The 15,692-nt window shown below is 37.0% G+C and overlaps 1 protein-coding gene across 6 annotated transcripts; it reads right to left on the bottom strand.

Moving 5' to 3' along the window:
• Positions 1-982: 982 nt before the first annotated feature.
• Positions 983-13,965, bottom strand: atat1 (alpha tubulin acetyltransferase 1). 6 transcript variants are annotated; one of them, XM_023344358.1, is made up of 13 exons: positions 13,620-13,965; positions 13,005-13,065; positions 12,664-12,755; positions 12,000-12,057; positions 11,806-11,919; positions 10,406-10,507; positions 9,897-9,942; positions 8,981-9,049; positions 8,226-8,227; positions 8,014-8,150; positions 4,896-4,981; positions 3,430-3,484; positions 983-2,776 (listed from the first exon to the last, which is right to left on the bottom strand). In XM_023344358.1, exons 1-13 carry the CDS (start codon positions 13,709-13,711, stop codon positions 2,464-2,466), a joined length of 1,227 nt encoding a protein of 408 aa, XP_023200126.1. In that variant the 5' UTR covers positions 13,712-13,965; the 3' UTR covers positions 983-2,463. The 6 variants fall into 6 exon arrangements, with proteins under 6 accessions (XP_023200126.1, XP_023200124.1, XP_014326281.1 ...); XM_023344356.1 differs by having other exon boundaries at positions 8,014-8,227; XM_014470795.2 differs by having other exon boundaries at positions 983-2,755; positions 8,014-8,227.
• Between the last annotated feature and the right edge of the window lie 1,727 nt (positions 13,966-15,692).

Genomic DNA, 15,692 nt, shown 5'->3' with positions numbered 1-15,692 from the left:
TGAACAAGCAGTGTTACTGTTATCGGTGCAAAAGTGGTTAGATTGTAAAAACAGACATTGTAGTCAAAATGTATAAATAAGTTACTATAAAGTATGTATGAGTATATGTATATACACTTAATCTTACTGCAGTTTCTTGACTGAAGAACTAAATTGCTCATTTTTCAGGGAGGAAATATCCACCAAGCAATTTTCCTGCCATCAGTTGAACATGAACTGAATGTTCTGCAGTTGTTTCTAAACATTAAGTCTTCTCTGAGAAGCTGTATGGATCATTGAGCACTTCCTGGGTTTTGTTCTCTGCTTACTGGAAAGAAAAAAAACAAGCCAAGCAGGAATGAGCTGTTGAAAAGGTTAAAGTTCCGTCAGCGCTGCTGAAATAGGAAACTTGAGAAACCTGAATGTTTCCACTCAGACTTCAAATTAGTTCAGTCTTAAAGAAAAACACGTAACTCCACAAGGTGGACAAGTAAAATGAGGACCACAGATAAGAAAGAGGAAATATTAAGCAAGAAATTGCTGAAGAAGCTCATTAATTTCTGAAAACAAAGTAATTCAGTCCTGTTGGTGTGGCACACACTTTTAATTCTCATATCAGTCTCTGATCTCAGTTAACATTTAGTTTTACGTTTACATTGTTTTCATGTAGTTTCTGTTTCCTCTGTATCACAGAGTAATGCTTATAAAGGTATAACCTTTAAACCTTTAAACCCTGGAGGAAAACAGTGTCAGGCTGCTCAGTGTTATATTGACTTTTATGTTCATATCAGGCAGATAATACAGTTGAACGACGTATGGTAATGTGCATGGTAGTGTTTTTTTTTTACCCCTCCAGCAGGTCTTTTGTGGGCTCTAGTGTCCCTTATATGATAGTTTGCTGACAGGAAACGGGGAAGGAGAGGGGGGAAGACATGCGGCAAATGTCGTCGGGTCCGGGAGTCGAACCCGCGACGGCCGCGTCGAGGACTCAAGGCCTCCAAATATGGGTCGCGCTAACCCCTACGCCACCACAGCACGCCCAGTGGCTTTTATTAAAAAAAAAAAAGAATTTGTTTGGACAGGTCAGAAGTTGAACAACCCCTGCAGAATGAGTCAACATAAAGAAACGCATCAGCAAAGGGCTGCAATTATAAACAGCCAGATGTCGACAGGAGATAAGTAGCAGTTCTTCATACTTAGAAAGTCAAGTTACAGGGTGAGTTCACCCAGAACAAAGGATGGTTGTCATGATGACGCGTTGCCGATAGATACAGGTTTGGCTTGTTTCATTATCATCATCAGACTCTTCCTCACTCTTTACTTGAACAGTGCAGTTAAAGGGTTTGTTTTTATCATTCAGCAGATTTTGTTAAGATAGTAAGAGGGTCCATGTTACCACTTGTATCAACATGACAACTTTTTGTCAGTTATTTACAAATAATCCACCAACTGAATAAATAAACCTAACAATACAAATATTGTGGTTTTGTATTAATAACGTAAAGAATTGGGAATCAAATCCACACTAATACGCCTAATAAAGATTTACCAAATATATCTGACTCACTGACTCCAAAGCATTGGAGAAAGCTGTTTACTTTAACACTAGCCGATGAGGTATCATCCAGAGGTCAGGGGTTACTGGGCATGAGGCGAGGTAAATGGTAAAGTCTGATAATTCCAAAGGACTTCACACTGGAGTCAGTCATTCACTAATTATTACACACATTCACACACTGATGCTGGTTAGCTACATAGTAGCCACAGCTGCCCTGGGCAGTCTGACAGACTGGTGCTACTCTGAGCACATCACAGGCATATAATCATACACATAAATTCACAGTTATGGAGAATTTAGAAGCAGCAGTTAGTGTAATTCATAAATTAATAGTAATAAAAAAAATCATAAAAAATAGAAGTGTGAATTGGCACACTTCTATTTACCTTTAGCTTGCTGCTGGTACACATGAATTCAATAAAGAGTTTTTTATTCCAGCATATTGGTTCTGTTTGTGAACTGTGGGAGGAAGCTGGGGTACCCAGAGAGAACCCACACACGTAAGAGGAGAACATGCAAACTCCAAGCAGAAAGAAGAGCAGGGATTTGAACTCAGGACCTTCTTGCTGCTAAGCAACAGGGCTACTAAGTGTGCTACCATGGAGCCCTAACGTGGCACCAGTGGATTTAGTGGATTTTCCCCCTCAATGTCACAGGCTATTGGGAACTGTGGAGTTCCAATAACAACAAACATCTGACTCAAGTATTTTGGCTTCACTGAAACTGGATTTAAAGTAAAACTGTTACAGTACAGTATCATGGAAGTGTGACTGTTCAGTTGTCACAGATTCAAAACTGCACTCCACACTCAACAACCGACTCAGAAACATTGGTTTGGAACATTCTGCTTAATTTAATACAGCAGTCCGGCTTATCCATGTGTGGCTACTGTGTTTATCTTGGTCATCCATGTTAGATGTTCCTGATCACCAAGGGCGGGTGCTTCTGTAAACCTGATTCTGCTTGACCCACTGTGCAGTGGAGTAGTTTCCTCCCACTGCCCATGACCAGTCTGGCTGTTTTCTGATATGATCTTTCTCTAGAGGTTTGTGGTTGCCTTCAGATGAGCTCTGTTTATTGTCCAACACTTTAGTCTTGTCTGACGTTGCATGGGACTCAGCGGCTGAATCCAGGTGCTTCTTTGTGCCATCTGTGGTAGTCAGGCTGTAAACATCATCACTCTGGGGTCCAGGCGGCGCTGCCAGGCCAGGCTGGGCTCTCCTCAACAGAGAGACAATACTGGAGTCATGAGGGCAGAGGGAAAACAAGCAAGGTGTTTGAATATTTGCATCTGACAATTTCAATTAGATAACTGCCTCAGCCTAAATGTCAGTAAAATCACTTTTACAAATTCTGTATTTAATAACCTTATTGAAATGATAGGAGATGTGAGGAATGCTCCTTTAAGCTCTCAGCCAGCTGAAGGGTGTGTCAGTGTCTGGCCTGGAAGGCAGGCAGAGACATGCCAAGAGCAAGACACAAACATTCCTTCAGGAGCTTGAGCTGTAGCCTTAGCTTGTTTACGTTTTGCTATGACTGGAGCGCCACAGATGCAGATCTGTTTGCTGCAGCCAAAGTCACCAGCAAGGTGATAGCAGCCCAAGCTTAGCCGCCAGCACAAGACCTGAATTTATCATTGACTGCAAATAATAGGGAGGGTCTAAACCACAGTTTAACACTGTCCGTCCTTATACCTGACTTTAGCTATAAGTGTCCAAACTTATTCCACACAAAAACGGCAGTCTTTTTCTGTTGACATATTTTTTGCCAGATACATTTTCTTTGCACACAGTTTTAGTCACTCAGTCTAATTTACTGTCTTTATCTAGCCAACAGTCAGAGCTGTAAAGTACTGTAAATGTCCACTCAGTGGTGTGTGAATACTTGCCAACCTGTGTTCGTTTTTCCAGCCCAGTGCACATGTCTGATCTCCCATTGGTGTCCAACCTGGAGGCAGTGGGTATTTACACATCAGGAGGCTGAAAACTCTGGAGGACCAATTCTGACAACTTATATAAGTTTATACAAGCGTTTGTTGTTTTTACATTGCCTCATCTCTTTTTTTTAACTTTTCCTTATGCATTTCTGCCTCATTATGCAAATGAGCAGGGCGGTGCCTGTTGGTTGGTCAGCATTAAACTATGCTTGGCATCAAGAGGTGGCCAGCAGTTTATCAGCTGAAGCTTAGCAACTTTATTAGAAAATAATGCTATAACTCCTGACTTAATTATTTTTTGTGTGGACGCTCAGATAGAACGTGTGTTTTAGTTTCATGGACTCAAAGATTCACCGTTACATTTTTCATAGTTTGGATGAAGCGGCCACAGAAGTTGAAGCTTTAAGACCCCGCCCTCCTCATTTGCATAATGAGCCAGAAATACATAAGAAAAGTAAAATAAGACGAGGCAATGTAAAACGAACAAACGTTTTTGCATTGTATAAGGACAACACAAAAGAAGACATATATTTCTTGACAAAAACATGTGTGTGATAAAAAGGAAAAACAACATATATATGTATTTACTGTATGCTTCTATTTTTAATTATGTCAGAATTGGTTCTCCATAGGAAACCACCAGTAGGTCCATTACACATTGTACATGTAGTTTTCTTTTTCCACACAGGGAGTCACTAAGAGTGACTCTGATGTGCAAAGTTGCTTGGACGAAAATAAATTAACTTTAACAAAAACACTTCACACCTTCCAGCCTCAAAATCTAAAGGCCACAAAAAATGTTACAAGTATTTACATTCCATGCTATTGAATTGTTGGAAGTATAGCTTTTGCTTTACATTTTTAGACACATGATCAGTTACTGAAACATTTAAACTCAATCAGGGTTCAAGTATTCAAAAGGTTAGCCCAAAATTCCCAAAACAAAAAGTAGGAAAAGAGATTCAGTTCTTTTTGTTCACCTCACAAATTTGCTGAGGAGCACTTGAGGCAAGGGTTTCCAGAAGATCGGTTTTTCAAAACTTATCAAGTCCTAAAACATTCCCAATGAAATTTAGGTGAGGGAAATTTGCCAGATGGTGCAGCAAAGGGATGCTATTCTACTAAATCTCTTTCTCAAACATAAAAATTCTGATGTGAGTTTCTGAGGACACACAGGTCTTTACAGGCTGTGTGGTTTTTGGTCTCATCCAGAAAAGATTATCACTGATTCTGGACCAAAGACAATGACGTCTGTCTTTTCTGAATGAAGCGGAAAGAAATCCTAATCTATTCACTCATGAATAGTTTGGATACAATAACTCAATGACTATAGAAACCTGAAAACCTGGATTTAATGACTAAAAATCTCCTGTAAGTAAAACTGTTTGCACTCAACATTTCAAATGGCTAATCAAATCTTACCTGAGTTTCTGTCCAGGAGTCCAGCATGTCTGATGTCCATGTGTCGACTGTACAGGTTGGATCTGGCAACTAAACCCTTTTCGCTACTGGAGAAAAGTGCACAGAAACCAATGATACAAACAGAACAGAAATGGTGACAAAAAGCCAGGAAAAGCAAGTGAACTAAGGGACGGGGGGAAGCCAAGCAAAAATAAATGAATGATAAGAATAAAAAAATAACTCAAATGTATAAAACTGAAAAAAACAAAGGTTCAAACATAAGCTCAGGCAATTATATATATATATATATATATATATATATATATATATATATATATATATATGCTGTATATATATATATATATATATATATATATATATATATATATATATATATATATATATATATATATATATATATATATGCAGATGAGTCTGATTACTTTTATGATCTTATGAGAATGTACCCTGAGAACTTTGGACAGTCGCTGATGACACACTCCTTCAAAGTTGCATGGCAGTGACAGGGATAGTGGTCCTTTAAAAAGATCATTAAAAGTGGGTTCCAACTATGATCACACTTTTCAGTAGTCCTGCAAATGATTTCTATGGGGTGGTAAACAGAAGTCTCTCCAGACTTCAGACAAGATATGTGTCTTGTATACAACTATGCAACATTGAATCAGATCTTTGTCATTTCAGAGTTCCTGAGGTAGTTACTGAAGTTTGGTTGTGATGTACATAATTAAACCTGGAGAGGGTTTATACCGTGTCTCATACAAAATTATTAATTTTGTATGTCTTGCTGCAGAAAGGAAGGTCCTAACCAACAACTATGTCTGTATGATTGGCACCATGTCCAGCTTGCTCCATATGTGGATTGTACTAAGCCATCGGTGCCCTTACTGTTTGTGGTGTAAAGGTGTAATAGTGGAGGGAAAGAGGAGCCTAGATTTAAAACCTCAGGGTTTAGTTTTGTGTTGCTGCAGAAAGAACAGATTTCTTTGGGACAACAAATAAGGGATGAATCAGGCTTTCCTTCCTAAACTTGTTACCTCAGAGAATTAATCCTCAACAAGTAGACACCAACTTTTAAGGACAAAAAGAAGAAGCAATCTGAAAAAAAAGATTTTATTTCATTGATACAAGTTCATGTGCATTTGAGTTAAAACCAAAATCCTATCTTAGAATTTAATGGGTTAAAAAAGACAAGCAGAGTTGGTTCACTGTGCTAAACTTAGAACTGAAATCAATTTGGGAATTTGTCATTCTATTCAGGTGAAAGTCATATCCTTATTCTAAAACCAGCAGCTTTTCTATTCCTAATCAGGAAAAAAACAGCATCAATATCAAGCTAAGACAGTGGAGCGGTTGTTTGAAACAAACATCAGTTCCAGGGTTAATTAAAACCCAGCTGAGATCTACTGAGGGAACTGTCGACGAATTACCAGACAGACATGGAAATGGTGTTAAAAAGAACAAAGTATGTAAAATGGGTGAACAAAAAAAACAATAGAAGACAAAAGAGAGAAAGAGATACACTATTACTAATCAGTTATCAATTATGACAAACAAAGTGATCAGTGACCAGTCTCTATGCAGATCTACATAGTGGACTAGTGGAAAACCAGATTAATGGGATGAATTGTTTCCATCTTCAAATCCAAACCGAGAAGCTTTTTAGTCAAGATTAATCCAGGTGCCCATAATGTCACATTATAAATCCTAAACATCAAAAACACAAAACTGGCAAATCCAGTTCTGTTTATCTATGTATTTAAAATATAAAGCCTTGTTTATTATGAAACAGGTATCTGTTTGGATCAGTTCGATTGGTGCATGTTTTCCAGCAATGACTCTTCGCTGTATGTGCGACGGAGCATGAGTCTTTGTTAGAGCATTGAGTCAGTGGCCTCCTATCCATAATATGTGACCCAAAAACAAATGCACTAGTAATGTTCCCAACCTTATAAAGCCTCTGCATACTCAACTAGAATTCAATCTCTTTTCTAGAGCAGCAAAAAAACCCGTTTGTCATTATGTTACAGTCAAGCCTACCCTAGGGATAATAAATGTTTTCATGCCACACTCACCCAAATTTAAATACTACTGAGAATCTGACAATATTTCATAATTTAAATGTACTGTTCACTGGCTCCACCATTCTATGACCCAATTATCCAAACAGCTGAAAGGAGTTAATTTTATTGTTTTAAGTTGCAAAACAATTTTCAAGTTTAGTTTATTAACTAAATCAGTAACATTTAATCAAGACTGCTCAGTCTGTGAGATTCTCAACACACAAAAAGTGCAAATGATTCACTGGCAACTGACAACAACGGCACAACAACTAAAAAAAATCAAAACATTTTCACACAAAGAACAGAACATTCAGTCCGTTGCAGTATTACGTTTTAAGACTTGATGTTCCAGGTGCATTATAAACAGCTGGTAGATTAGCTACCACTACGATTAGCTAATCTAACACCACGGTGGGTGATTAGTTCATTTCAACACCTGCTCTACAGGTGATCTGTCAGAGTTGGTGTGGTTTTTTTTTCTTATTTTGCAACAGTAGATAACTGAACTACTTGCCTCTCCCTCGCTATTTTTTTCAAAATTAAAAAAAAAATCGTACAACTGGAGGATCTGAATGTCAGTAGTGCCCCTGGTCAACAATTTTGTGTAATGAGGAGAAGGTAAGGGGAGGGACACCAAACAGGCTAGGACTGCCTCTGTCTATAGTTTGCCTATTGATTTTAAACTGAATGGAAAGATTATCAATATTTCTCCTTACAAAAAGAATAAATTATTGCTGCATTTGCTGCTTCTTACTCCTAACTTTTTTCTGGTTCAAATGTGACTGCAACATCCATCCAGATGTTGTCTTTACAGTGTGTATGCAGAGATTATGAAAGCTATGCCCACATAAAAACATAATTTTATTGCAATCATCAACCTTTAATGAAAACACGTTTATGATCACTGTCTTATTGATCTATTCATTTGCTTTCTGAAACTATGTGTGAAGGTGTGAAAGCAACTTCATCGTATTTTGAGCCATAGTAATATATCAATAAAGTAATGGCACATAAACAGATAATGTAGAACAGAGTAATTGTGTGCATGCAGCTCTTACTTGCTACGTCTTGTCCTGCAGCAGTCCATCAGAGGTGAATGTGGGCTCTGCTCCCTGCTGTCTCCAGCAAACGTTGGATGTGTGACACATGGAAGCACCCTCCTGGGAGAGGAGCCCGCACTGGGAGACTGGGAGCACTGGGAAGATACTGAGCGGTGAGGAGACTGAGGAGCAGCAAATGGCCAAGGAAGTGTCCTCTGCTCTTGGCGTACCGCTAGAAAAAAACAAAACAAAATTTATATTTTAAGCAAAAATATATATATATATCTGATTATGGAGAACTTGGAAAAACAGTGAAATAATACCTATTCAAGTTTCATGGCAAAAAAATAATCTAAACTCAAGTTAAAAGAAAAAGAAGGATTTCCGCAGTTGTTGTCTATGAAAATAATAAATAGAAAAAGCTGTGTGTAAAAAACAAACATTGTTGCTGCTTTCACAGGGTTTCACAGGGCAAATGCAGCAACACATCGAATATCAGCATGAGCAATAAGAGGGGAGTTTACTGCAGTTTACTGGATCATCACCAAGTTTTAAAAAAACCTAACCTGCTGTTTCCAATGTAGCAGTTATCAATTTGATTTTATAACTTGCTCTGTCAGGTGGTATAAGGTCACAATACACCATCAATGTTCCAATCTTATTAAAAAGCACTGAACAATGCAAACTTGTTTTAACTGCACAAAGTAGTGCTCTCATATATAAATGACATTTTTTCTTATAGAGGGACCCCTTCAGTGAAAAAAAGTATTAAGCAACATAAATATTTTATGTTATATATATATATATATATATATATATATATATATATATATATATATATATATATATATATATAGCTTTACACATGCATGATTCAATAGCAATGAGGAAATGGAATGGAGTGGGCCTGCAGTATTCAAGAGATCTTCAATGATAAACTGAGCTTTTCAGCCAAAGCTCATAGATAACTAAAATGATGGTTTACCTTCTCTTTCCATTAAAGAATAAGGCTTAATCTCTCCATCAGGCTTTTTTACTCTTCTCAACTGGGACACTGTAAAAAACATAAAGTACACTCAGCTCTGGATGGAAGGTAACATCTTCTTTTGTTCATAAATTAAGTTTCACTCTTACCAATAAGGCAAAAAGATTAAAATGCATAAACTGGCCAGTTAAAAACTAGACTGTTATTTTATAGCACTTTGACATTAACATGAAGTGCATTGTAAGTAACATGTTTATTATTATTATTACTATTACTATTGCAAACGTTGTTCCATCTACCCAATTTCATTAAGTGCCATTGGCATCTTCATACTTAAGTCAAACACCAGCAGTAGAAGAAGCTTCTGAGATGTACAACGCAGATGTTGCATGAAAAAAGAAATTCTGGGCAACTGTGTATTATACTTATTCTACTCAAGTTATTCTTTTGTTCTTGGTACAAAGTGCAAATAAAAAAATTGTAGCTAATTATAAGGAAAGAAAGGGAACAACATGATGAGGCTGAGGAACATGAGAAAATTAATAAGCTCCTCCTAGAAAGCTGCATGTTCTCTAATCTGTAAGGAAAAAAAATTGTACCTAGAAATTAGGTTAAAATTTATTTTATTTTTTTGGAACTGAAATTAAAGCGAAAATACATTTTGAGTTGTCACCAACTAAAGACCGTCTTACAGCAGAATGGAAAAAGGGAAAAAAAGTTCATTTTAATCATGGTGAACAAAGGTACATTTAAATAATAATAATAATAATAATAATTATAATAGAGTACATTGAAACAAAGATATTCAGACAGAGGAGAAATTGAAAGCAAATGGGTTTGTCATATTTTGAAGATGGCTCTGCTCATGAGCAAAATGTAACAACTGCCATAAAAAAATAAAACGGTTAAAAATTACCTGCTCTTTTGTAGAAGAAGTCCTCAAAGGCAACAAAGTTATTGACCTGCACACAGTGATAAAAAAGTTACATCAAACAATAACAATGTTCATTCTGAGAACAGCACATTTATATCACAGGACACATTTAATGGGGCTTCCAGCAGCTGCCGCACAGCAAAACACCTCAGCATGTTCACCTCCTGAACTAAATCAGATTAACAAATTAGTTGAACTTAACTGTAAGTTTCAGAAATAGATTTATTTACTTGATCAGCTTTCTAGTTTATGGGGTTCTGCCAGATTATATCTGTGCTGTTATGTATATAATAGGCCTTCCCAACGCTTTTGCTGCTCGGCCTAATAAAACAGAAGCTTTAAAAACGGAAGAGGAGAGAGTGAAGGACTTAACGTGGAATAAAGATTTAAAAAAATCTTGTGAAAGTAACCTATGTTTTATCTTCTGTGGTTGTCAGAGAAAAGTAAAACCATAAAAGAGATATTCACAGGACAGACATGACATGTCTCACCTGAGGAACGCTCTGCCTCAGATTGTAATGCTTAGCCAGAAATGCCAGCAATTTGGTGGAAGGTCTGTCATATGCCAACAACACTGGCTCCACGTTCTGATGCTACAGCAAAGAAAAAATGGACAATAAGTTAATCTGTAGCAGAAAACTGTTCTACAATAATAATCAGAGGGATATCATTTTTCTTCAGAAGTTTACATACATTTACTTAGTTCTTGGTAGAACTGCGTTAAAAATGCATGATTTAGGTCAAACATAGACATACTTCCACAAGCTTCTCCGCACAGTTTTATGGAGTTCTGTCAGTTCTTCCTGACAGAACTGGTGGAACTGAGTCAGGTTTGTAGGCCTGCTTGTTAGCTCACGTCTTTTCAATTTCCTACTGCACAGAGATCAAGGCTTTGTGATGACCACCACAAGACATTTTACCTTGTTATCCTTACGCCTCTTTCCATACCACTTAGCTTGGTTGTATCCTTGGTCTAACCATTGATCAAGCTTTAGTTTTCTAGCCTTTTTATTGAGATGCTCCTTTAATATTTTCCGCATTTATTTTGTAAAGAGCCCAGTCCCTCATGCAGCAAAATACCACACATTATGGTTCTGCCCCCCGTGCTTGACAGTACAAATGATGCTCTCCGGTAATCTACATTATTTTTCTTATGACTTCTACAGGTAACCTTCCAGGTGCAGACGGATGAGTTCCACGGACTTCAGCTGTATTACCATAAGATCCGTAAAGTTTAGAAAGTCTGCAAAATATGTGCAAAACAAAATGTACTACCTTTACGGTGGTAAATGGTGCACAGTTGAAAAACATTCAATCAGTGATCCAAACTGCGGTCCGTTTGGTGACCACCACTATAGTGTGAACTTAAGTCTTCCACATAAATTATAAATAGCAAACAGTAAACAGTCCAAGTCCAACTCACGAGAATACATGCAATTCAACACAGTGTGAGTCAGTTGCAGCACACAAAAATATTTAAGTATTTAGTTACAGTATAAATGCATCAGACAGCCATAGTTAGTGTGTATGTTCTTCTTCAGCTGGAAAAAGAACATACACACTATCCAACCAACAAAATGATTTTACTAAACAAGATGATAAACTTTTCTTCCACTTCATAAAGTGGAACTGTTTGCATTTCTGTCAGTGTCCCCTTCTGTGTAACCCTCTCTTTGAGACTGTTTTTTTCTCATTCCTGTTGAAAGTGATTTTGTTTGACCAATATTTGATCACCTAACCATGTCTATTTTAAATAAGTCTGGAACAACTAGTTGCTAATTAGGATAGAGAATAAGACCTGTTGATCCCCCTGCTGGCTCACATGCATCATTACAACTCTTATTCATATTTTATTACCCGATTTTTATGGTGAAATATCTAAAAGCTTTACCTGTAACATAAAATTGAATAGTTCTAGCCCATAGCCATGTCGCTGTAAGTTTTCTGCAATGTAGAAATCCAAAACACACAGTGGCTCTACTTCGATGTGCACACCATTTCGATCCTAAAACAAATAAGAGTTAAAGAACTGTGATTTGGAATAAGAAAATGAATAACTGTATCAAAATAAAGTTACAGACTCACAAGCAGAAATAACTTCTTGTAGCCAACCTTCAGAAATCCCACAACCACACCCCGTCCTCTGTGTGTAGAATACATGAGAGAGCTCTTTTAATGTAATTAACATCATTTTACAACATATTACACACATATACCATAAGTAGCCAACTGTTCTAGCTGACCAAATATGTCATCAATATGCAGAGCATGAAGTCATGACACCTGATCGCATCCTGCCAAAAATCATTTCCAAGGAGTGCTTTTTCCTTTGCAATATTATAAACACTGATCCTGATAATTGTTCTTCAGAATATCTAAACTGTAAATAGTATTTATGAAATGTATATTTTTCCAGCTAGGAAAGCCAAGATATTATAATGAATCTTCTGAGGAATGTTCTGCTTTATCCCGTTGGGATGGACAAAGCAGGAAAATATTAAGCTCTTGGAAAAGCTTCACCTGAATCCTGTTGAGATTATTCCCAGGGAGTCAGTGTAACTACTTTAAATAAATTCTACCAGTTCTAATAAGTAAAAATAGAAATATGTTCTAAGACTTTGTTCAGACTGCAAGATTTGGAAGAAAGAAAATGAGTGAGGAAAAAAACACATTAAATTTAAATGTTATGAACATGTTAGTCCATGAAACAATAGTGGAAAGGGAGTGAAAGCAAGGAAGTGAGGTTTACCGGCTGCTCTCTCCGTCCTTCATCAGGTACAACTGATGCTTCTGGAACTGCAGCTTGGAAGCACTTGTTATAGGAGCTGGGAGGTCTTGTGCCTGTAGTAGCACCAAAGAATAAACATGATTGCATTCAAAAATGTTCAGAAACTTTGCTTTCCTTGGTCCATGTTAAGCATGGTGCATGCAGTGATACCAAACTACCTAGCAGCATATTTGCAGTGAATCTGTTGTCAATATGTGATGTGGAAAATCATTTTGTAAAAAATTAGAAATATTTGTTCATCAGAAGATCCTTTTACCCGATCAACCCCCAAACAACCCTCACACAAAAAAACAAGAACTCACCTTTGCTGAGGCTTCCCCAAGTTCATCAAGAACTGTTGCAATTTTGACCCGAAGATCTGGCCTGTGAAGTTCCACACAGCAAAACAAACATGGAGAAGCAGGATTCAGCTTCTATGCACCACAAATCTAGAATAAACTTCCAAAAACTGCAAAACAGCTGAAACACTGAGTTTCTTTAAATCAACACAAAATCCGACCTTTTTAGAGTTGCTTTTGAACCATAATAAAATAAAAAAAACAACATTGACCAACATATTTGATGTGTATGATTTTGGTGATGGCACTCATTAAAAATTTAATGTTTCTTCTACTGTTGCCTGTATGGTGGTTTCTTTATAACTTTGCAATTTTGTAGTTTTATTATGTAAAGCAGTTTGAACTGCCTTGCTACTGAGATGTGCTATATTAAATAAACCTGGAGGGATGGGTAGATGGATGGATAAATAAATAGACAGATAGATTTTAATGGTCAAGTTTCTGAGACCTTCAAGAACTGCTGACTACAGTCCAGACTTTAAAAGAAGGTGATTCAACAGTGATTTTCTGAAGCCAAGTGAGCAGCACAGATAAACGGAGCAGTTATTTGCGTAAACACATCGTCATGTTTTAACCTACTTTTCTTTAGATTGGCGACTTGCAACAAGATTCTGGTCCAGAATGGAGATCCTCTCAGAGAACAACTGATTAATGTCAAAAGGAAACTCCATGGCGCAGACTTGCTGATAGCTGTGATATACTACAGTGCAAGGCTGAAGGAGGTTAGCTAGATGAGAGGTTTCAGTCTCACTAAGCAACCACTAAATAATTTAGCGAGTTACTTCAAAGATATTCACCGCTTAACCGTCGAAACCGAAACACCACAACCATGTAAGACTCCAATTTCTAATTCTACAAAAAACTAAATAATGCTGTTTCATATACAGGGGTTATTTACACCGCTACTTCATTGTGTCGCTAAGGTACAGCGTCACTCCCAGTGTTACCGTAATAAGCCGTAAGTTATTGAGAGCACGGTCCTTGTTCTATTTTTTGCAGACTTGCAATCAACATCTCCAAAGGGGCGTCAGAGCAAAACACAGTGTAGTTATTACCATGCATACAAAGTAATGCACAATTTCATAAAATTAACTTCTTTCTTAGTAATTCTACTAAAAATTGTAAAGGAGCAGAAAGTTCTGGTTTTACGGTAAATGGATAACAGGAAAAGGATAGCAACCCAGGCGGTGATTGATTCTTAGTTCATTTAGAATGTTTTAAAATCTGCGCACAAGACCCAAATGATGCATCCATTTCATGCCAACACAATGGGCTTTTGTCTCTTTCTACTTACAGGCGCAATGTAAGCGAAATATTTCACAATAGCCCTTTTCTTAATATATTTTGTTCGCATTTAAAAACAACAACAAAAAACATGTCTACTTTATTTTTTTATTCCTGTTAATAAATTTTGGTTATAAATCTTGAAATGCTCAAGTAGGATATGCTTTATTCGAATATAAAACGTGAAAGCTGTAATTTGCTCTACTTTTATTTGGGCTCCTGTTCCAGTCAAATCTCACTCTAAGCATGAAAGACAAAGGAACCTTGTTTTGAAAAGGGCTGTCACACAAAGGACACACACACGCTCTCTCTCCCTCTCTCCTTCTCACACACATTATGGTTTAATGTTCTTGATCCTACATTGTAGGCCTCAAAGTTGCCACAAGGTGGAAGCAAATTAAACTAAAAGAGTAGGTTACAATGTCAGTTTTAGGGTTTTAGTGTATAAATGAGTTGGTCTTTTCAGGTTTTAAAATACAAAAAAAGTCTCCATTGCAAAATGCTATTATAAAAAAGAGTAAACCTAACTGGCAACGTTGTTAATTATATTCTCCCAAAAAATCCCAGATAGGTGCATAGTTTTTCAAAACTTTTTTCTTTAGTTTGCATTATTGTTTGTATTCTGATTATTCCTGGGTTGTGTATTTTGTGTTAAATAAACCAGGGACACTGCACAGCTTTTGCATTCGTCAAGGATTTGGATTGTTTACACCAAGACTAAATTGTTTTGATTACCTACAATATATATATCTAGAATACAGGCATCAAATTAACATCTAATTGTGTGTTAAACTGAAATCTAACAAAGGTCTATTTTAAACTGCAGATCATTCAATGTCTGTTATTACCCGTCCTACTGCCTCCTACTGGCTTGTTTGTTCCAGAGAGTTCCCATGAGAGATTGATGAGCTTATTTATCTGAAAAATCCTGTACGCCTTAAAACCCTGCTGATGGAGAGGAGGAGCTTTGGATGGTCAGTGTATTGTGAGCTGCAGAACTCTGAGTGGCTCAACTTGGTATCAGTCCAACCTTTATTACGGGCAAAACAGGAATCCTCCCTGAAGCCACAACCCATTTTAATACTTAAAGATAAGGAATTTAATTTAGATTCTGAAAGTACACAGAATTGGATTGGTAGCTATAACAACAACATTTAGATAAACACAGGTGGATCAAAGATTTGGATGACATAATGGGAGTTGTGTTTATGTTAGGTTTAAATTACCTAAACACAGACACAAAGAAGAGACAAGAGTCAGAACTTAAGTTTTACCTGCAGGGAGAACACAGTTGAAACCCAGTTACAGATTTCGGCCTATGCTCTGAAGTTTCAACTGAGTCTTTCCCTGCTTTTATTAGAATTAGAA

This window comes from Xiphophorus maculatus, chromosome 13 (genome assembly GCF_002775205.1).
Source record: "Xiphophorus maculatus strain JP 163 A chromosome 13, X_maculatus-5.0-male, whole genome shotgun sequence".
In the NCBI taxonomy this organism is placed as follows: domain Eukaryota; kingdom Metazoa; phylum Chordata; class Actinopteri; order Cyprinodontiformes; family Poeciliidae; genus Xiphophorus; species Xiphophorus maculatus.
Note: the sequence above shows the minus strand (reverse complement) of the source record. Positions and strands in the feature narration are given on the sequence as shown.